We start from the raw sequence: 23,788 nt of genomic DNA, 5'->3' as shown, positions 1-23,788 counted from the left end.
ACTCAGACACATCAATATTCATAGTGCCTCAAAACATATTTTTGTTAAAGTTAAAAGCATATTTGTCTATTTTTCCATTATGTATAATTCCCAATGATCCTGGCAAGCAAAAGATATTAATAAAAGTTGACAAGAATATTAAGGAAGAACAGATGGCTTATGCTTTGTCGTATTGCTTAATGGTTCCTTGCATTCTGTTTATTTCTTCAAAATCTTAATTTTATGTGTTTTCTAAATATGATCATTTTTCAACTAACTGCTTAGTTGTGGGCAACTGTACATCAACATTTTGAAATGCACTTTTTAACAAGAAGATTTTTGGAAACAAAAAAAAGTAATCTGCCAAGCACACCTGTCTCTTGAGGAGAAATTATTTAATGACTTTTTGTGAATCTTTTGCCAGCAATATTGATGATTCTGAATCTCAGATTAGATTGCAAATGAGCAGTTTTAGGATTTTACATGTTATAGTTTTTGTTTTGAGGCAATTAATATGGGGGTGAGCGGAGACAACATGGTTCCTGCCAATTCTGGACTGCAATTGACTGAAAAAATTGTCTTAGTTGTTTGAGTTTCACTCTTTACAAGGAATCACCTGGCCTTTGTTCTGACCATCCCTATGATTACAAATTTATGTTGTGGTGAATCATGTCAGGCTAACCGGCCTAAATGTTATCAGTAGTAGGGAAAATGCTAGAATCTATTATTAAGGATGTAGCAACAGGGCACTTAGAAAATTATAATATCATTAGGCAGAGTCAACACGGTTTTAGGGAAAGGGAAATCATGTTTGACCAATCAAGGAATAAATGGGTAATTTTTGGGAAACTAGTGGGATGCCGTGAGGATCAGTGCTTGGGCCTCAGCTGTTTACAATCTTTATCAATGACTTAGATGAGAGGATCGAGTGTGATATATCCAAGTTTGCTGACAATACAAAGCCAGGTGGGAAAGTAAGCTGTGAGGAGGACGCAAAGTGGCTGCAAAGGGATATAGACAGGTTAAGTGAGTGGCCAAGAAGGTGGCAAATGGAGTATAATGTGGGGAAATGTGAAATTATCCACTTTGATGGGAAGAATAGAAAAGCAGACTTTTTTTTTAAAAAGGTGAGAGACTAAGAAATGTTAGTAGTCAGAGGGATTTGGGTGAAGGTACAGCAAGCAGTTAGGAAGGCAGATTGTATGTTAGCCTTTATTGCAAGGGGGTTGGAATACAAGAGTAAGGAGGTCTTGCTGCAATTATATAGGGCTCTGATGAAACCATGTCTGGAGTACTCTCTATAATTTTGGTCTCCTTACCTAAGGAAGAATATACTTGCCTTAGAAGGGGTGCAGTGAAGGCTCACTAGATTGATTCCTGGGACGAGATAGCTGTCTTATGAGGAGAGATTGAGTAGAATTGGCCTATATTCTCTGGAGTTTAGAAGAATGAAAGGTGATCTCATTGAAATGTATAAAATTCTGAGGGGGCTTTACAGGGTAGATCGTGAGAGGCTGTTTCCCCTGGCTGGAGAGTGTCATAGTCTCAAGATAAAGGAGTCAGCCGTTTAGGACCGAGTCAAGGAAAAATTTCTTCACTTGGAGGGTTGTGAATCTTTGGAATTCTCTATCCCAGAGAGCTGTGGATGCTGAGTCATTGAGTATATTCAAGACTGAGATCGATTGATTTTTGGACACTAAAGGAATCAAGGTTTCTGGGGATCGGGCGGGAAAGTAGAGTTGAGGTAGGTGATCAGCCATGATCTTATTGAATGGTGGAGCAGGTTCAAGGGGTTGTATGGCCTACTCCTGCTCCTATTTCTTATGTTGTTATGTTACCACTTCATGGCGCCTAAGTGTTGAAGCTCCAATGCACTGCCTGTTGTGGGCTTTAATTAACGGCTGCTGTTATTTAGCTAACTTCTGTATTTTCTCCCCTTCTTCAATTTGCCCTGCACCATGCATCATTTGTTGAGTGAGAGGATGGTTGCTCTCATATATTCTGTAACCAACCATGCTAAGTATTTTGTAAGAGCTAATGTGAGGTGCAATAGCACTGATTTTTAAAAAATGAATCATTTTATTTGTTTTGAACATTTCTCTTTTTCCCACATTAAATCTTTCCAAATATTCCCACCTTTTTGGAAAAGTAAGAACGTTCTAAGAAAGCAGTCTTTGGCAGTTTCTGATTGTTTTATTGACATGTAAAAAGAAGTAGGCACATAACGTTGGGCAAGTAACTTTAAAATCTACGTATTTAAATATACAAGATTTATTTTTAAAAATTTCACTTCTATGAACTGTGGCATTGACTTGATAAATTGTCTCCACTGAAAAAATCATTTTTACAGATTTTTCCAACAATGTTTACAATATGCAATTTTATGAACTGGTTATTCATGTGTGTATATCTTATGTGTATATATCTAATATAAAATGATGTAGAAGCTATAAGACTTCAAATGATTGTGAGCCATTTTCCATAGTAAGTAAATATATATAAAATGATGTTGAATTGAAGGAATAAACTTAATAACTCCTCCCAATAGAAAGCCATGAGGTGTGGAGCATGTTATGACAGCTTAAAGTGTTGGGATAATGGAATTCTGAAAAAGGTATCTTATTACAATGACACAGAACTGAATAATATCACACGATTCATCAAAGGGCGCAACAATGAATATTTATTTTTACAGTAGTCTTTGAAATAGTTATGTAATTTATATGTATTTTATGGTAAGTACAGAGTTAAATGCGTAAATACATTATTGGATAATATTGCTGCACTTTGTAATCATGCTGAAACTGACATTTTTGTCACCAAAGATCTTTTTTTCCCTTAAGTCTTAGAAATTTGAATAAATAAATGGTTTTGTTGCTATTCACAATCCTTGCTTTTATAATCAATTGCTTTTCTTTTTGCCTCCTGAAGGTGAGGCTAGTGAGGTCATCTCCACCAAACTCCCAGTTCAAAGCAACTTTTCAGGAGTCTTACCAGGTCTATAAACGGTACCAGATGGCCATCCACAAGGACCCCCCTGATAAAGCAACTGAACAGCAGGTCAGAATGAGATGCACATAATTCATAAAATTTTGAGGAAAAGCAACCAGCCCAGTGAAAGGATTATCACTTAGATTCATGAAGAATAAAATTCATGGTTTCTGTCCCATTACCATTACAGTGGGTAATATATAAATGGTTGAGAATACTAAATAAAAACACTAAATCAGTAAGAATGAATACTCTGAAAAGAAGGTAATGCCTTAAAATACAACCTTTTTTTGGATAATCCCTATGATATCTTGTCCTCGTCCACATTAGTGAAATTTGATGAAATGTTAAATTCACTTCAAGGATTCAGTGAAAAAAAAATCTTCTCAAATGTCAGGTAACCGATTTCATAACTATTCAAAATTGAACCTGAAAATCTTTTAGTCTCTACGTGCATTTTTAGTTGTACACTTTTTTAAAACCGATTTTGTGATCTAATCCAGACAAAAGCTAAAACCATTTTAAAAATGGAGATATGTAATTTTGTTTTGTAAGATTGGATGACTGATTATAGTACTAACTTAACAACATTGAGTTATTTTATGTCAGAATGGATAACTGACTGAAACTCCGATTGTCCTGGGGAAGAGCTCTGCACATATATGGTTACATGCATGCACAGACCTCAACCACCAGTTAGAATTTAAATGCTGAGGGAACACAGAGGGGAGAAGTCGCACAATTTAAACCATTAAATTAACATCAAGTAAGACCCATTGAGCACTTTGTAAACTAGGTTGATTGCAAACTGGATTTACACTCCAGGTGGATATCAACCTGAAGACATGTACAGAACATCGTGTGAGCCACAGTTGGAGTACTATGTGCAGTTTTGGGCACTCCCATTGTAGAAAGGACATTAACACCATGTGTAGTGTGCAGTGTATTTTCACCAGCATGATGCCAAGGATGGAGAAACTGTAGTTATTTTCACTGAAATAGAGAAGGCTAAGAGGAGATTGAACAGAGTTTTTTAAAATTATGAAGCGTTTTGATAGGGTGAATAGGGAAAGACTATTTCCTTGTTAGGGATTTGGTGATAAGGCATGATAAATTTAAATCTGTCATGTAGGGAATCTCCTCACATGGCTCCTCTCCAGAGTCAGACCAGAAGCCACTGTAGACCGATGCTAAACTTGCAGTATAAATATGCCCTAAAATACACAATAGAACTAATGGATGTTTATGATCCCTTGTTCAGGTTAGTTTTGTCACTTTGTCAACTAGCAGTTACTTGCACACAAGCACACAGACTGTGTAGACCAAGGGAAAAGCCAAGCAGATTATAGTGCCCCACCTAGCAACTTGACTTGGAGCCAATGTGAAAGTGCAAACATATGGGTTTGTTCGTAGCTTGGGACACTGCCCTGTGCCAGAGGTGAAGCCTACGAATCAAGTGCACGTTAATTGTTTATTGCCAGCAGCTGGGCACGGAAAATAAAAAAAATAATTTATTAGTACATTTCAATTTGTTCAGATTAATTTGACCTTTGGTTGTAGGAATAAATTGGATAATTTTAAATAGGCTTTTGAACTGGATATGGAGGAGAACCTGCACTACTCTTACCTTCAGTGGTAAAACTATATGATAAATCTTCAAGTTTGCTTTAGCTTTCTATTGTAAAAATGTTTTCAATTATTTACTTATTTTGCAAACTTACATGGATCTCCTGCTCTGAAGGTGAAACTAGTGCCAGTTTCCTCCGATGATCCAGATTTCACTGAATCCTTTAACCAATCAGCAGCTTTGTATGCCAAGTATCAGATGGCTGTTCACCAGGATTCACCTGATGAATGTAGTGAATCAGAGGTAAAACTCTTCGCATTTGTTATTTTACTGGCTTTTATTAAAGTGTACTCATTTAAATGGCACTGCTTGTAAAAACTGTTGCTCTGTTACAAAGTCGATTCAGCTGCATCAAATTGCTATTTAAAGAAACATTTTCTCTTCACTGTATTGTTTAAATCTGTATGTCAGTCATCAGGGAGAGTACTAGGTCTTTGCTGCTTATGAAATTTTTGGTAAGCAGGGCATGATGGCAAGCACAATGGTCCTGCATAGGAAAGAAAAATGAAGGAAATGGAGTATTGTGGTCATATCCATGTGATAAAATAATTTGTTTTCTCCCTATCTCTATATACATAGTCTCTGTAAAGAGGAAAATGTTTCTCTCAAATTGCACTCTTCTTTAACACATGATGAAAGTTAAATTATTAGGAAAAGACACATCCGGACCTTTTGTTACCATGGTAACTGGTCGTCTGCCTCTGTATCATTTACCACTTAAACGATTTTCTGGTGCACAGGAATGTTAGATTTGTTGGAATTTGTAATCATGCCAAGTCCTGTTTTTAATATTATTGCATAAATGGCTGAAGCAGTTCTACTTGATTCAGTGAATATATACTTCTAGTAGACATTGAAAGCTTGTTATATTTGAAATCTCTCCAACTTCCAGTCCTCTGTTTTCAAGCTCAGAAACCGAATGTAGTTGCTGCTAATGCTATATTGACACATCGCAACCTCTGATGCACATTTCACTTTGAAGGTTCCATGATATTAGAGTAATCATATAAATACTGTCACTAGGATGCTTTTATGAGATAACAAACCTTATAAAAGGGGGGGAGTAAAAAGGAATGTGGTAGTGGTAGGGGTTAGTATAGTCAGGGGGATAGATACTGTTCTTTGCAGCTGTGATCGGGAGTGCCGAAGGCTCGCTTGCCTGCCCGGTGCCAAGGTTAAGGACATTGTCTTGTGGCTGGAAAGGAATTTGGAGGATGAGGGGGAGGATCCAGTTGTCGTGGTCCACATAGGAACCAATGACATAGGTAGATCTAGGAATGAGGTTCTGCTGAGCGAGTTTGAGAAGCTAGGGACCAAATTAAAAAGCAGAACCTCAAAGGTAATAATCTCTGAATTACTACCTGAGCCATATGCAAATTAACATAGGGACAAACAGAAAGCGGTGGTGGGAATACTTTACAGGCCCCCTAACAGTAGTTATAGTGTTAGAGTTTAAATCAGGAAATTAGAGGAGCATGTAATCAGGGTAATGTAATAATCATGGGGGTCGTCAATCTTCATATAGACTGCCCAAACTAAATTGGCAGGCTGTAACTAGTGGGGTTCCGCCGGGATCGGTGCTTGGGCCTCAGCTATTTACAATCTATATTAATGACTTAGATGAAAGGACCGAGTGTAATGTATCCAAGTTTGCTGACGGTACAAAGCTAGGTGGGAAAGTCAGCTGTGTGGAGGACACAAAAAGTCTGCAAAGGGATAGTGAGTGAGTGTGCTTGAAAGTGGCAGATGGAGTATAATGTGGGGAAATGTGAGCATATTCATTTTGGTAGGAAAAATAGAAAAATTGAATATTTTTTAAATGGTGAGAATCTATTAAATGTTGGTGTTCAGAGGTATTTGGGTGTCCTTGTACATGAAACACAAAGTTAACACACAGGTACAGCAAGCAATTAGGAAGGCAAATGGTATGTTGGCCTTTATTGCAAGGAGGTCAGAGTACAAGAGTAAGGATGTCTTGGTGCAATTGTACAGGACTTTGGTGAGACCGCACCTGGACTACTGTGTGCAGTTTTGGTCTCCTTACCTAAAGAGGGATATACTTGCTTTAGAGGTGGTGCACCAAAGGTTCACTAGATTGATTCCTGGGATGAGAGGGTTGTCTTATGAGGAAAGATTGAGTAGAATGGGCCTATACTGTCTGGAGTTTAGAAGAATGAGAGGTGATTTCATTGAAACATATAAGATTTTAAGAGGGCTTGACAGGATGCTTACCCTGGCTGGAGAGTCTTGAACCAGGGGACATAGTCTCAGGATAAGGGGTCGGACATTTAGGACAGATGAGGAGGAATTTCTTCACTCAGAGGTCGTGAATATTTGGAATTTTCTATCCCCGAGGGCTGTGGATGCTGAGTCATTGAGTATATTCAAGACTGAGATCGATAGATTTTTGGACTCTAAGGGCTATGGGGATTGGGCGGGAAAGTGGAGTTGAGGTCGAAGATCAGCCATGATCTTATTGAATGGCGGAGCAGGCTTGATTGGCCGTATGGCCTAATCCTGCTCTTATTTCTTATGTTCAAACTAGGTCTATTATGCATTTTGGGAGATGTGGGCAATTTTGGAAACTGTGAGATATAAATAAGCAATTTACATTTTTCTTTGTAGAGATACACTATTAAAAATGATGAATTTATATACTGCCAGATAAATGATTTTTCATCTATTTTATAATTGGTCAGGATACTCCATTTTCTTTTTTTAAAAACTTTTTTTTATCATGCAGTGAGACAGAGGAAGTCCTTCTCTTCTCCCCCCCCCCCCCCCTCCCCCACCCCCACCAATACAATCTTCTCCCTCTTGTGTTGGGATCATTCACTGATTCTGTTATCGACTATATAAAAAGAACGGAACAGACATACTGTAATGCTATGAGTTAGTGTCCCTTTTAAAACTGGAGTTAATGCACCCTTGTGTTTCACTTCAAACTTTGCAGCAGCTATTAAAAAGCAATAAAAATTAATCAAGATTCATTAAAGCATTCACTTTTATCATGGGTTAAGGCAATAATTTCACCAATATGCCAGCTGTCAGGGTAAAGCAGAGTCTTCCACCAGAGGGGACAGTAAGCATGGAATCTTATTTTGCATAATTCATTAAATGCTAATGAATGGCATGATGATTTATGTTAAAGGGGGCAGATTATGCACTCATTCCTCCTATACACCAAAATGGCAACTTGCCTTTTTTTTAACATAAGGTTCATTGGAAGATTAATGTTTAGGTCATGGATACAAATTGAACCAGTTTGTATTTGACTTTGTAATTGTTCTTGTGATTTCAGTGTTCTGTCAAGCCCTAAATCTTTTTTCTTAACTAAGACAGCCTTCAAGTTGCAGTATCTTATTTTCTATTTTCACACCAATTTGTATTTCCTCAAATCTTTCAGCACTTAATTCTGTTGCCTAGTTGCTAAGTTGAGAAACATTTGAATTTCATCCCTTCAAACGTCCTGTTTTTCCACAGTTTGGTGGTATTTGTAATTATAAACATTTTATGTTTAATAATCATCAAAGGAATTTCTATGTTTTTTTCAATAACAGCTAAACCCTGAGTTACTCTGCTGTTCGCAACTAGCCATTGAGAACTTTTACTATTTTTCCCATTATTTGGCCAATCTGTTAAATAATTTACTGCTTATTCCTATATTTGAAGAGCTTTGACTTTCAGCACAGATCTGTAACATCCATTGTTTCCACCAATTATATTACTTCTTTAAAGAATCTCAAGTTAGTTAGTCATGACCTGCCAAATTAATTGTAATTCTATTACACACTATTACTTCCAAATAATCAACTGTTGATCATTTAATATTTCAGTATGGCTGTTGCCTAGTCAACAGTGGAAGCATGCGTTTTATTGTTGGTGTAGGAAAAGAGGCCACAAAAGGAAGAAAACCACCATCATGAACACAATATATATTAGTGTTTTTTTAAAAAATGGAAGGGAGTGATGTCAGGACTATACTTTCTCTTTTAAGGTTCAGGTGAGTATGTTATTGAGCTTGGAAGGTTTGGTGAGCGTGGTGGGTTAGCAAACTGTCTTGAACCTATGGCACTAAGGTTTGACTCAAGTCTTCTGTCTTTGCTGCAAGTAAGTGTCTGAAGTTAAACGATTTTCAGTCTCAAACTAATTGCCTGCGAATTGAGTGTGCGCTTGACGGTTCTGTACAATTTGGTGTTTGTGATCAGAAATGCCATAAAAATGATATGGGAAATTAAATATTCATGCTTAAAGTAATAGCTTGCCCCGTCTGAGGTTGGACTAGAGTGAAGGGAACTTTACTGTCCATTCATCCTCAGCAGTGCATATCCTGATGGTGCTTGTTGCTCATATTGCTGTTATGTGTTCGATTTCCCAACACTAATGTCCCCCATAAACAAAAATTCATGCAAAATTTAAATTATATTATAATTATGAGAATTTAACAGGACCGAAGGAGTTCATTCAACCCATTGCGTCCGTGCCAGCTCTCTGAACGAGCTATCCACTTATTTCTATTCCCCTGTCCTTTCCTGATCCCCTTTAAATTTTTATTTTGCAAATATTGAACCACTTCCCTTTTCAAGGCCATTATTAATTCTGCTACTACCACTGTTTTTGGTGGTATATTTAATGTCCTGACCACCCTCAGCGTAAATTAAAAATAATAATTCTCCTATATCTCCCTTTGTTCTTTTGGTTTTGATCTTAAATTTTTGAGCTCTCATTACAGACCAGTAGATGTAATTTTTCCCAATTTACCTTCACTGTCATTGTTGTTGAGATTACTACCTTGTAAAATCGCTCCCATTTATCCATTATTCTCTAATATGTGCTGTATATATAACTTCTCAGCCCTTTATGGCAGGTTATTTCTCACTCCGCCTGAAGTATTGAAGTTACAGTGGTTGATCCCTATGTCTGAATTTCATCATCGCATCATTGATCCAGGCCATGTTGACATTTGGCATCTGCATTAACAACTCCTGCCAATACCAAAATGAACCCAAAATAAAACCCTAACATAGAATTGAAGCATAACATATGCTAACTAATGTTTGTGAATGATTTCAATGCTATAATTTAACCCCAGAATTTGAATGATTTCTAAACTTTTCAAATGTTTACAATGTGAACCCCTTCATTTGGATTACTGCAGTTTAGTCACTCTCGGGTATCTATCCTCTTAATAAAATCTTACATACTGAGTGGTGTGGTGCAATGGAACAAGAAGGTTTGTTGGCAACAAATCTCGTTGCAAATTATGTTGAGACATAATTAAATCAACATTAGTATTAATCTTTCAATACTATTACGCTTATTATTGTTAGCCTTTTGGCTGCCAAACATCTGAAAACATGCAAATATAGCAGATATCCACATTGAGTGAGCTAATGATTACAGAACAGAAATGGACCATTTGGCCTTTCAGGTCTGCATTGGTGTTTTGCTGTAGCATGTGAGCCATGTAGTATAATCCCATTATGCTGCTTGCTCCGCATACCCTATAATAATCCTCTTTGTCAAGGAACTATCTAACTTCCTTTGGCAGAAGATGTTTCAAAGAGACAATTGTCCATCAGTCAAGGAGGAGAAAATGTTTTAAAGGCAGGAAAGACCATGCAAGATTATTTGCAGAGACTTTTTTTATTCGTTCATGGGATGTGGGCTGGCGAGGCCAGCATTTATTGCCCATCCCTAATTGCCCTTGAGAAGGTGGTGGTGGTGAGCCGCCGCCTTGAACCGCTGCCGTCCGTGTGGTGAAGGTTCTCCCACAGTGCTGTTAGGAAGGGAGTTCCAGGATTTTGACCCAGCGACGATGAAGGAACGGCGATATATTTCCAAGTTGGGATGGTGTGTGACTTGGAGGGGAAGGTGCAGGTGGTGTTGTTCCCATGTTCCTGCTGCTCTTGTCAGAATACCCAGCCTCTGACTTGCTCTTGTAGCAGTATGCTGCTTTTTTGTTTTAAAAAAGTTATCGTGCCTGTACCTTAGATACTGGATTAATGCTGCCTTTTTTCCTTCCAAATTTGTGCACCATAAATAAAGGTAGTAGAGGTCGTGGGATTGGGAGGTGCTGTCGAAGAAGCCTTGGCGAGTTGCTGCAGTGCATCCTGTGGATGGTACACACTGCAGCCACCATGCGCCGGTGGTGAAGGGAGTGAATGTTTAGGGTGGTGGATGGGGTGCCAATCAAGTGGAGAGTATTCCATCACACTCCTGACTTGTGCTTTGTAGATGGTGGAAAGGCTTTGGGGAGTCAGGAGATAAGAACATAAGAAATAGGAGCAGGAGTAGGCCAATCGGCCCCTCGAGCCTGCTCCGCCATTCAGTAAGATCATGGCTGATCTGAGATGAGTCACTCGCCGCAGAATACCCAGCCTCTGACCTGCTTTTGTAGCAGTATGCTGCTTTTTTGTTTTAAAAAATAGTTATCGTGCCTGTACCTTAGATACTGGATTAATGCTGCCTTTTTTCCTTCTAAATTTGTGCACCATAAATAATGCACCACTACTAATGGAAAGGGAAAATAGTAAAAGTTTGCATGCAACAAAATGTTCACACTGCAGACAGAAGTTTAAATACTTTTTAAACCTTGAAAATGAACTATTTTCTTATGAAATTGCTAACATCTGTGCCATGTAATAGATTAACCAGCTACAAGTTTGAATTTCTGATTTATCTGCAGTAGCTGAAGGCAGAATCTCAATCTTAGGGGAGGGCATTATAAAAATAAAGAACATTTGCTGTCACATCAACGTACTGTAAGTGTAAGAATGCTGACTAGGTAAATCTGTAAATCATGTAAGGAAAGTTAATCAAATGGTACCAGTTGAATCTTCAAGTCCTTTCACATCAGAGAATTAGCTAGAAATTTACTATCCACATTTAAGGCTAGTAAGATGCTGAAAATTCCGCTTGCCTTTTGAACAGTATTGCATTACCTAGTTAAAAATATATTGGCAGTTACACAATCCAAACCAAACCAATCACACCAGGGGTGCAGTCCACTACTGAGTGAATTAGTTAACTTCCTCTTACCAGAGCCATTAAAGATGAAGTCAGGTATAGAAATCCCTCAACTAAATTATTAACACGTCAACAATAACACGATTAATACCATTGTAAGGGTAAGCATTGAAGTGTACATGAAGTACTTTGGTAGTTATTATTAATTAAGAGTCTTAGAAACATTACAGACGTAAATGTAGATTAAGAATATCACAGTATCTCATCGTTAGCTGGGTGTGCTTTATAACACCCTAACTTATTTTCCTGATTATTGTACAGTTAGCAAGGTTACATTTACTGTTGGATCCCTTGTATCATTGGCAAGTTATCAGCTTTGACCAACAATAGCAGACGTAGGACCTTGTCCTCCTGGGGTTGGTTGTGCTAGAGCTGGTCTTTCTAACTTCCTCTGGAAGACTTCGATTCATCTCTGGAGATGGCTGCAGGGTTCATCTGTCTGTACCCATCATATAACTTTTTTCCTTCAGTAAATGCAGGCTTGATGGACCAGATGTTTTTTTCCTGCCTGTCATTTTTGTATGTTCATAGTGTAGACAACCTTGCATATACATCTTTACTTCCTATCTCTCTGTGCTTAGAGACTTGAACTGTTAGACAATGGTATTATATATTTTTTATTTTCTTTTGTCAGACCAACACTCAACTTTTCTTGTTCTTTGCTTGGTTTAGAGAGTGTTGTTAAGCCCTTTATAATGTCCTAAGCTTACTGAAACCTTCTCCCTTGCTTTGGAACTTCATGAAAAACTTCTCCTAATTTCCCAAACCTTTTAATTTGGATTTCAAAAATGCAATGTTTTATGCACAAAACTATGTCCCTGTTCATCTATTTTACTTTTTGACCAATCAAGATGGTCCATTTTATCACATGGATTCACTTTTAGGTATCATTCACTTTTTAAACAGATGCACATCAGGGACCTAAAGTGATCAGATTTTCATTGGTCGACAAAGGCCTGGATGCTCGTTGATGCTAAACTCCTTTCTCCTCTCTCCTTTAAATTACTCTAATAAGACCTGTTACTCTAATAAACCAGATAAAAATGGCTGCCTTTGGAGACACTCTGAGCTATTTCTAGCATCTTCACAGTGTGAATCTATTTATTCTGATGGCTGTGAAAACCTGTGTTTGCATGGAACCAGCCAAAAATTTTGTTCTGAGAATAGCCATTATTTCCAGAATTGTGGTACTAATTTAGTATCCTTTGGATTTTCCCAGAATTCAGGAGTGTGGTTTAAAACATCACTCTTTAGGCTACTTTTCATATCGACAATTTTTTTTTGTTTAAGCTTAATAAACCTGAAACGAGGACACTGCATGAATTCTGTCAGTGGCCCATATGGATGGGCTGGAACACACAAATTATCAGGACTAGGGCTCTATCATTGGTTCATATCTATCCAACATGATATGATTTTAGGTTCTCTTTTCTAATGTTTTTAATTACATCTAGACGGGCTGCTCTCAATGAACAGCAATTATTTTAAAATTATCAATACTGGCACAGCTACAAATCTCCCTATGCAAAAATGTGTAACATAGAGATTCCTATGTAACATTATGTGATATTATGACTTGTTCTAGACTGCATAATGAGGTAGATTGTACATTGTCTGTGGAAAGTGCAGGCTTAATGGATTGAATGGCCTTTTCTTTTGCTCTGTTTTGTTACAAAATTGCTTCAATATTGGATTACTTACTGGCATAGATCCTGTATGTATTTTAGGATTCATAGTTGACTTGGTAAAAGCTACAATCATGTTCTTTCCTCACTCCCCCCACCCCCCCAACCCAAAAAACAAAAAAAAATAGGATTGCATTAGTTGTGTATTTTTAAAACTTGAGACTTTTCCTTTATAATAGGGGATACTTAAATATGGGCAATAGAAAATTTAGAGATGCATCTTATTACCTAGCCTGGCATGCTTTATTAGTCTTGAGATCAGTGTTTTAGGTTAAAGTTTAAGGTCACAGGAGACATCTGTGCAAACATTGGAGAATCAAGCAATGAATGTGACCCAAACGTCTTGTGTAACAGTATATGAGTATGTCTAGAGGTGATTTATATCGGGAGGGAAATATCACTGTTAAGTGGAAGTTGTGTCTGGATAATTTGTCGGTGTTACCAGTCATTGTTCTTACTTTTTAAATTAATCTTTATCCCCCTTCCATTTATTGTTTTCTTACTATATTTGTTCCAGTTTAATGCCTGGGCGTTTATAAAGAGGATTGAAGCTATACTTCCCACAAACCAGGGAGAAGTTTGAAATTGGGATCTGTTTCTTGTTCAGTTGAGATTTGTGCATGTAAATTAAAATGGTAAATTTCACCTCTTATTGCAATTGCTACTCCATCAAACTGCAAGCAGTGTTGCAACTATTAATTACAATGGTGTTCAGCTAGTGGAGCATTTATTTTCAGGATTTAAGCAGTTATTACATAAAGGGATTAATTAGGTTTTAGTGTGGTCAGTACCAGTTTCTAAACATTTACAGGCTTCTGTTCTGGGGATAATGTGGGCTCTAGAGACATGTGTGTTGAGTTTGTCCAAATACATAAAGCTGGGAGTAGGAGGTTGTTGGCAGTCCACTCTGTTTTTAAAAATTGCTGGTCTCCACCTTTGTATTAGATGATCTTGTAGAGCAACAATGAAAGATATTCATGTTCAGTTTGAATTTGTTCAGTTCGACATTTCTTGTACTACCAGATAATTAGGGGCGTGTCAATAAGGCATCTCTTCTAAAATCCTGTTCAGAGGTTTAGTTATAATGTTTTGGGTCAAAGAGTGTCGACAGTTTGTTACTGTTCGGGTCCCATACTGGAGTAAAATGTGAGGATTAAGGAAAGGATCTTCTTGAAAATAATAACTTGTAATATGAAAATACAGTCTTGCGTAACATACTGTGCCGCCTTTAAGATTCTTAATGTGCATTTACACTAAGTTTAGCATTGATGCAAAGCTCTGGAGTGAATCGGGATGAGACTCCCTGCTCCAGGAAAACCATCTTGTACTAAAACGATAATTGTGGGGTGAATGCTCCTTTTGGGTCTTTTCCAGGTAACCTCTGGACTAGTTGGTTGAACTATTTTTGTTGTTGCCTCCAATGTTTCAAACAGAATGTGTATGTGAGTGAAAGTGTTACTTTTGCAGTGTTGGAATAATTTGTTACAAATACATTAAATTTGATACTCTTGTGTTAAGATAAAGCTTTTGCAATTTATTATGGGTATAGCTTTTGTATAGAGGGACAAAGTGATGAGGTCATCACAGACTACAGCCGTATTGTGTATGTGCAGTCTTTTTTATATCTTACTTTATTTCCTGCATTATTTCTTTGGATTTTTCTTGCCCTGCTATCAAGATAAGTAAAGGCAAAACTGCTGTGTGTAAGGGCAGGGACATTTCTGATTATTTCTTCCCCCTGCCATCCTCAACTGCTCGTTCATGAAATTGGTGCTAAAGGGTACTTTAGTGAGCCAGCATTGACGTAAACACAATAAATTTAATCTTTTCCACATTAAACAAAGTATTACAAAATAATATAGTGGTATGAATCACTGAGAAGCATTCAACTGTAGTTGAATTCAGATTGATAAAGCTTGGACTAAAAGTGACTAAACTGTAAGAGCCTATTTGAAGTTGATTAATATGTGAACAGATTCAGTTGCTGGTAATTTAGATTAAGCATGTAATCCCTTTATATTTAGGTAGTTGGAAGTCTGGAAAATTATTTCCACTGCCAAACATTACAGTTTGGACAAACAAACTCCTGGAATGAATTGTAATGAGATTGAAGTAATTGGCCAATAGACTATCTGCTTTTTGTTCAACATTCTTGACCTGCAGGTTGTGATAACCTGTTGCTTTTTGACATTGTGAAATCATGGATGACAGGATTAAATATAAAAATCTGGCAAATAAGTTTGTTGTGAAGCTAATGAAGTCTAGATCTTTAATGTTTTACTTAATACTTCATCAGTGATTTAGTGGCTACTATTCATTTTCTTAGTGCTCATACTGTGTATATGAAAAAAATTCTTTGCATACATACCCAAAAGAGGAAAAAAGTAAATAAGTTGTATTGTGGCACAGTACATTGAAATAGTCACTTCTAAACATTTGGCTATAAGAGCATATAAAAAGATCACAGTTCCACAAATGTATTTTTGTTACTATTTACCCTTAATTTACAACTTAGGAATTTTTACCAAACTATTAATATTTGAAGCAAAACAGTTTAATATAAAGTGCATAAAATTTATAGGTAAAATTTTCATAACACCATGAAGCTTTGAACTTTTCAACGGGAACTAGAATTAACAGCTGTAACTGCTTTAGCTTAGCAGAATGGGTTAGAAAGTTTTTTGACTAGCTTTATATTTACATTGACAGCTCCATCAAACATAAATGTCTCCCACAGCTTCTAATGTAAAGGTAGCTATACAACCTTCTGACCTGTGTCTGACTAAATATTGGCTTTGGCACTTATTAATCCTGGAGGAAAACAGATCATTTGGTTATGAAGCTAAAATAGAAATACATGTTAATGTAGTAATAAATAGTAGCATTGAGAAATGTATGCAGGTTTTGAAATGTGGTCAGGCACACTGGTTTAATTGGGGATATTGGGACATGCGGCTGTAAATAAGAACATTTGAGTCCAAGTTGTCAGTGACCCTTACCAGTAATGTGATACTCCCCAAACAATGATTGAACACAAAAAAGTCCACATGATGTGCTTCTGAATAGTTCTATATTGAAGGAATAACATATAATAGTGTTGTATTATACTACAATAAATGGATGAAGATTGAACTGGGCATTAACCATGATCACAGTGCCCCATTCTAAGATGGCAGTAAATTTTCCTTCCTGTTATAATAACTTCAAATCATATTGGAAGATAATTTAGCAAAACGTGCTTCTCAGTCTGTTCTCAATTTGCCTGAGGAAGGAGGAAATCTCCGAAAGCTTGTGAATTTAAAATAAAATTGCTGGACTATAACTTGGTGTTGTAAAATTGTTTACAATTGTCAACCCCAGTCCATCACCGGCATCTCCACATCATGTTCTCAATGAGAAATCACTGTCCTTTTTCTGCCCCTCCTTGCACCCCTTCCCCCCCCCCCCCCCCCCCCCCCCCAATTTTCTTCTCTCTTATCCTGAAGATGCTGACGCATACAGAGTGTGGTTTCATCTTGCCCAAGTAATCTTTTATGTACGAGCCTCGGAGTATCAGTGGGCAACTCAACCGTAGAGGGTTCACAGCTGAGGCTGATTCTTTCCTCACTTGTGCTTCTGAACAGAAACTGTTCATCAATAACACTGGCCGTGCTGCCTCTTAATTAGTCTTGTGTTGCTAAAGTCTGTTTTCTCAGTGCAGACCAAAGATTGAACCTGGAACCTTCCTGATTTGTATAACTCAGTATCATGCTGGGCAGTACATTTGTTCATTGAGATAACACTGAATTTGATCATTATTTTTCTAACAACGACATTAGAATGGGCATGTCCTGTCACCTATAAACAATCCTTTAAACATTGCCGTGAATCTTTCCTGGCACGATCTGATAAGATGACAGTTTCTTGGTTGAGGGAAGTTTGGTCCAGTGCTTCAGCTGCTTAGAAAGCCCCTTTTAAGGATATACCCAGAACAGCCTTATAGATGCTTATACTTTATTTGACTTCATCCATGAAATGCAAGTTCCTAAAAAAAAAAGTGCTGCTTATAAACAGCCTTTTCTGTGAGTCAAGGACAATGCAAAGTTTGTGGGAAAGGTAAAGCAGCCTAAACGAACACCCTAGTCAGCCAATCAGGCTTTTGCATCAAATGGCTGTGCTCAAGTTCACTTTCTGAGCTATTTTGTCTATTATATTGTTCCAGATCTTTCAGTACATCTCCATGGTTTTCCCTTATCACATGTCTTTTTGGTGTATGAAGCCTACAAGAGGCTTCGTACAAAGACTCCATATGATTGGTTCATTCAGCGGAAAGCAATTTTATTCATAGTGTCAAAGCTCAATTATCCTCTTGTCGGGGATTGATTATGAGAAAGGAGTGTGCGCCAGTCCATCTCTTAAAATGTTTTTTTATTTTGTAGATGGCATTGGATCTCCGTATCTCATGCAGCCTTTTCCATTATTGGTTCGAAATTAGCCCTCCCTACAGGTTCAACCTCCAGTTTGTCAGTTGACACTGATTCCATTCGAATGAGCAATAACTGTTGCATTTGGTTTTGCCCAGGTCCGTGCTGACATTGAGTGCCAGCTGGGCTGTTGTATGCTTTGGCGCTGTGCCATTAACACCAATAGTTATCTTGTAGGAGAGCAGAATGTTAGTTGATTGAGAGCTTCATGGATTATTTCAATAAAATATTGTCGGCTGGCTGTGTTAAGATAGCTGCTATTCCTCCCCCAATCAGTCACAGCACCAGACCAACCAGATGGGATCTTGCTCAAGCCCAGTATTAATGTTGTTAGACACAAGTGTAACTTCAGAATTGCCAGGGAAGGAATCACAGCTCTAACTGAAGTAAGTGGCTTTCTGACAGAAGGACAAATTCACTTCACAAAGATAAGTGTAGATTGGGGGGGGAAGACATTTAGACCATCTCGTCCATTTCCTATAGTAACCTACAGATCCACCATCACTTATCTAAATGCCTCTTGATTGACTCCATCTGAGCACTGTTCTGGCTGGGGGAGGTCCTGTGCCTTTGGTGTTGGATTATTTTCTCTCTTTTGGGGACTGACTTTTTGGTACTGTATTTCCAACACTTACATCATTTCATCTGCAGGCTTTTCTTTTTTCCCCTAATTTCTCCCATTTTGTTGCCTTTTTCCTTTTGTTAACCTCTCATCATCTTAATTATTTGCACTTTCTTTTTAATTTCTTTCCATTATCTCACTGAGATAACATCATCGAATTTCCTGCTTTCCTTTTGAGCAGGTTTCAGGTCATTCAACCCATTTGATTAGGGTATCTGCTGTTTCTACTCTTTTCTTTCCCCCCCCCCCCCCCAAATCTCATTGTTTTCCAGTTTTCCAGTTCAGCATTAGTTTTAACAAAATTATAGTAGGATTGACTAGGCCCAACATGCAACAGATTTGTTGCATAATCACAAAAGTACTAAAATTAAAATAGGGAAACAGGAATAAATGTAACAAATTATGAACACACCAAATATGACACATCTTCCAAGTCTAATATTCTCTTAACAGCAGTACTGAAGCGATGTATCTATTTCCCTCTTGTGCTAATGAGTTAGGTCATTGTCATACTTATCTCTCAAAAGATTCATAAGTTCCTGTGCATGTTTGGCTAATACCATTCTTGCTTTGATTTTTGAAGTATTGATAAAGAAGTTTTAGATGACCATACAGGAATTCCATACAGGAATTTGGAAATGGTACAAGTCTGAGCTATTTACTGAGAAGTTGTAACGTTCCCAGCCCCGAACAGTCAATTTATCTACAATAATATATTTTCCAAACGCAGCCTGTATTCCCTACTGGATAAAGTTTATGCAACCTATTTGGACCTGCATCATTGTCTTGATGTGAACCAGTTAAAACGTGCTTCTAGAGTCTCCAATGACAATGTTTGAGGAACAATTGGCTTGTGTATTCTTATAATTAAGAGCAGGCCAGGTCCTTTCATTATTGAACCTGCGGTTTTAGGGAGCCCTAACTAGAAATATGTTTCTAATTGTCGAGCTGTGTGAAGGTGCTCTGACAACACTTCAACTATCATGTTTATAGCCCACTATAGGCAAGCAGAAAAACTGCAAATTGGCCAGCAAAAAAAAGGAGAAATAGACAATTATGCTTTTTAAAACTTCTCCATATTATCAACTAGCTGAGTTCTAAAGGCCAAATAGTACATCATTAGGAGGCATTTACTAATATTTTAGGTTGTTTTTAGTATTCGTGTCATCGGTCAATGTAACTTGTATAAATGAGAGGAGGGTGTGTTGAAGAAAATGAACAGTGGTGAATATTTGCAGTGTTACTTGGATTTGTAGAAACCAGACCAGTTAACTACCAGAAGCTGCTGAGAGATTTTTTGCTTGAATGAAATTTGGTTATTTTAATACATTTAAGTCTGCCCGAAGATATTAAAAGTTTTGACTTGAATTCATCTTATCTGTTTAATTGGAAAAAATCCAAAACAATAAAACTTTTTGACTGGCTAAGAAAATAATTGTTATTCAAAGTTCAAGCCATATTCTCTGTTTTAGCATTCTCTGTGGGTTCTAGTAGTAAATAAAAATCATTAAGTGCTGTTGAATTTCTAACTATAATATAAAGGACAGAGTTGATTTCCTTTTTATGACTTGTATGAAATGTTTCTACTCCTCATCATGAGAAATGTTTGTGATGGGAAATGAAATCTCTGATACTCTGTCATCATCAAGTAATTTCAGTCAGGTACAAGTGAGATGTACGCAGAGTAATGCTGCATCTTCTCTGCCCAAACAACATACCTCAGTCCTAGTTCCAGAAGAATACTTCCTATTGCACCAGTGTCCTATAGCCTCTGAGCGACATTGCCAATTTCTTCCAGAAGAGGTAGTTTTGTACCCTATGTCACGAGGAACTCTGTAGTTGGCGACCGAACTAATTTCACATAGAGCCTTTATGGCCATCAGACAGAGGAAACTATAATCTAATGAGTCTGGGCTGGATTTGAACCAAGAAAAAGAATTGCCAGTCTAGTGCCTTTGAGGTTGTGCTCAGCTTGGTTATTTGTCCGCATTCTTGCCTCTGTGAGTCAGAAGGTTGTACGTTCAAGTCCCATAAAGTACTTGAGCCCATAACACTAGTCTGATATTCCAACATAGTACTGAGGAAGGTGCTGTCCTTCAGATGAGACATTAAACTAAATCCCTATCTGCCTGTACTAGTAGTTCAGGTGGATGTAAATGATTCCATAGCACTACTTGAAGATGAGCAGGGAATTCTTTGGCTAACATTTTCTCCCTCAGCCAATATTACCAAAATAAAATGAGCGATTCATTTGTGGAATCCTACTACATGAAAAATGGCTGCCATGTTCGAAGCTAGTAGTTCAAAGCAATTTATTGTGAAGCACTTTGCATAAATGCAACTTTTATTTTTCTTTCAGGCTCTCAAACCAAAAAGAACCTGGAATGCTGCTCATTGTTTTGGTTTGAGAGTCTTCAAATCACTTGACATTCTTGCTTGAATCTTGTGAATGTAGGATTTTCAAATTAAGTTGTAAAGTATTGCTAAACTTGACCTTTGTGCTCTCTGTTTCATCAAACTGTCAGTTATGTTCAAGAAGCCTGCTCCTGACAGTGACGTTTTCTTGTGGCAAACAAGGTTTCATTATAAAAAAGTTCCATTATATTAGCAGTTGTTAAATTGGCGGGTGACCAGCTTTGCCACTGTTATGCCATTGAGTTAAGGTGCAGCACTAAAGTGACTACACATGGGCCTTGTTGTGTATTACGTGCAGCAGTACAATCTTAGATTATTCCAGACACCAGCCAGATGAACCTTATGTCAACCTAATTATGTGCATCATACAACATGGTGGCTGGTAAAGTAAATTTGTCTGTGCACTTCAAAATAAACCTGTGCACAATTGTCAAGAGAGGAGCAATGCACTTCTTTATAGGTATAGCATTATCAAACAAAATTTGACACTGAGCCACGAGAGATAATTGGACATGTAACCAAAAGCTTGGTCAAAGAAGTAGGTTTTAAGGCTCTCCAAGGTGGAGAGGTTTAGAGAGGGAATTCCAGAGCTTAGGCCCAGGCAGCTGAAAGCTCAGCCGCTAGTGGTGGAGCGATGAAAATCGGAGAAACGTAAATGTCCAGAATTGGTGGAGCTCAGAGGGTTGTAGTGCTGGAGGAGATTACAGAGATAGAGAGGGGTGAGGCCATGAAGAGATTTGAAAGCAAGGATGAGAATTTAAAAATCGAGGCATTGCCAGACTGGGAGCCAATGTTGGTCAATGAGCACGGGGTGATGTAAGAAAAGCACTATACCAGCTTTCTTCTGTTACTTGTTACAGCTTCTTAATAAAGCCATTATACTTTGGAACAAATCACCTTGTGACCTTTTGATTAAGGACTCGAACAGTAAAAGTATAATTACTTACAGGTGAATGGGACTTGCTGTGAGTTAGAATATGGGCATCAGAGTTTTGGACGACAGCAAAATGCCCCAAGTTCAGCTACTACTTTACTAGAGCTAGCTGCTAGAGTTATGCCAACCTACTCTTAAATGTGTGCTACCTGACATACTGTATCATGTTTGCTGTATACTTTGAAACTGTATGAAAACCCATTGTAAATGAAGAGCAATTATAAATGGGGGTGGGGGGGGGAAGCCAAAAGACACAGTAAGCAGAGTTCAGGGTGGGCTATCCACAAGAGTGCCTGCAATGATGCAAAGAAGCAGAGTCCAAACCAAATAGTCACTAACTTACAAGTGTAGGATCTGGTTAAGGTTTTCCGAGACTTTCCAAAGTCCGGCAGCCACTTGGCAAGCGATATGCTAAGTCATGCATCATACTCCGATAATGGTGCCTTTACTAAAACTACCTGGGCAAAGATTCCTTTGAAATTATTTTACCAAATTAAAGTGAAGAAGGTGCAATAAATTACTAGTGAAATGTGAGCTGGGATATATTTTATATTGATGTTGTAATCTTTCTGTCCCACTACAGTGTATGGGTCAGTAACCTCTGTGTCATTAGTGAAATTATTTGCAACAGATGTTGAGTTATACTCGCATCTTTGAAGGAATGTGTTTGTAACTCCTGTGCCTTTTTAAAATAGAGCAGGCTTTTCTTTATACAGACAAAATTCAGAGAAATCACATCAGGCAATCATGGGAAATTTTTTTTTAGAAATGTCTTTGGCACAGTTTAATGACTTGAAAGGTTATATGCACTGACTGCCAAGTAAGGAGTACGGATTGTAAACTTCTGGGTGTATGCTGACGTCAGATTTAATGACAGACTTGAACTCCACTGGCGCCAGGATTTGCTTAAATAGATTATTGGGCAAATGATAGATTCCAAGATCTTAAATGTGACAGTTTTTAGAGTCAATATACAATATAAATCTCCCTTGCTTACATTGGATAAAGGTAACTTGTTTGAAGTTTAAATCCCTAAGCTGTGGAAAATTGCAACCATTGGTGGTTTATTGTAAAAAAAAGATGTGACACCTTTCTAATTTCAGCAGCATTTATAATGGAATCTGACATTTAACTGATCACCTCTCCATCTTGAGCCTAACCTTGTTGAATGCCTGCTTTTCTTTACAACTTTGATACGCTGTACATTTCCTATCCCTGGACAGCTGGAGAGTGATATCCTCAAGTCTTAAAGCTGAATACTGTAGCAGGGTTCCACTGTCAATGAGCCAATTTAGACAAATTCCTAAATCTGAGATAAATATTTTGAGACTTGGTTAATATAATAGGCCTGAATTTGCTGCAAACTTGCACTATAGTAATGATGTATTAACAGTGTGCGCCATCGTTAATACGTAAAAGGTCTGGGAAGTAATGGAATAAGTGAGTTACACCATGAGTTGCGCTAAGCCATAGTTTGCTGGCACATTTGTTACCGTTGGGCTCACCAAAGCTGATAAAAGACCGTTCTCGCCACTCAGCCCTCCATTATAGTCAATGGCAATTGTAAATTTGCTGGATTTATGCCATTACTCACAGCCAGTTAGTCTGAAAAATAATGGTGTGGGTGACCTAGTAATGATTGAGGATTCTGCGTCTGGAGCACTCACGATGCCTTAGTTCTTCACCACGCCAACGTCTATGACTTATTCAGCAGAACGGACAAGAAGGTAGATGGATACTGAGGGACAAGGCCTACCTACTGAAGCCATGGCTGATGACACATTTCCACATCACCAACAACGCAGCACAGGAAAGGTACAACCATGCACGTGCAGTGACCCGGCAAGTGGTAGAGAGGACCTTCAGGGTGCTTAAAGCACACTTCTGGTACTTGGACAGGTCGGAAGGTGTCCTACAGTATGCGAAGATTGTAGTAGTCTGCTGCGCACTTCATAATTTTGCTCTGCAGAAAGGTCTTGCCTTTGACTTGGCAGACGAGATGCCCATGGAACCAGATTGATCGTGACCTGCATGCCCCTGGGC

General features: G+C 38.0%; 1 protein-coding gene across 9 annotated transcripts in view; it reads left to right on the top strand.

Annotated features, from left to right (window-relative positions):
• LOC137340046 (arginyl-tRNA--protein transferase 1) overlaps positions 1 to 23,788 on the top strand; it is a 200,275-nt gene that overhangs the window by 34,192 nt on the left and 142,295 nt on the right. For 4 of the 9 annotated variants that reach the window (XM_068002265.1, XM_068002266.1, XM_068002264.1 and 1 more), the window contains exons 7-8: positions 2,911 to 3,039; positions 4,712 to 4,840. In XM_068002265.1, coding sequence (XP_067858366.1) covers positions 2,911 to 3,039; positions 4,712 to 4,840 — 258 coding nt within the window. The remainder of the gene's footprint in view (positions 1 to 2,910; positions 3,040 to 4,711; positions 4,841 to 23,788) is intronic. The other 5 variants (XM_068002271.1, XM_068002269.1, XM_068002267.1 and 2 more) reach the window with 2 other exon arrangements.

This window comes from Heptranchias perlo, chromosome 21 (assembly GCF_035084215.1).
Source record: "Heptranchias perlo isolate sHepPer1 chromosome 21, sHepPer1.hap1, whole genome shotgun sequence".
Lineage (NCBI taxonomy): Eukaryota > Metazoa > Chordata > Chondrichthyes > Hexanchiformes > Hexanchidae > Heptranchias > Heptranchias perlo.
This window is presented reverse-complemented; position numbering and strand designations above follow the sequence as displayed.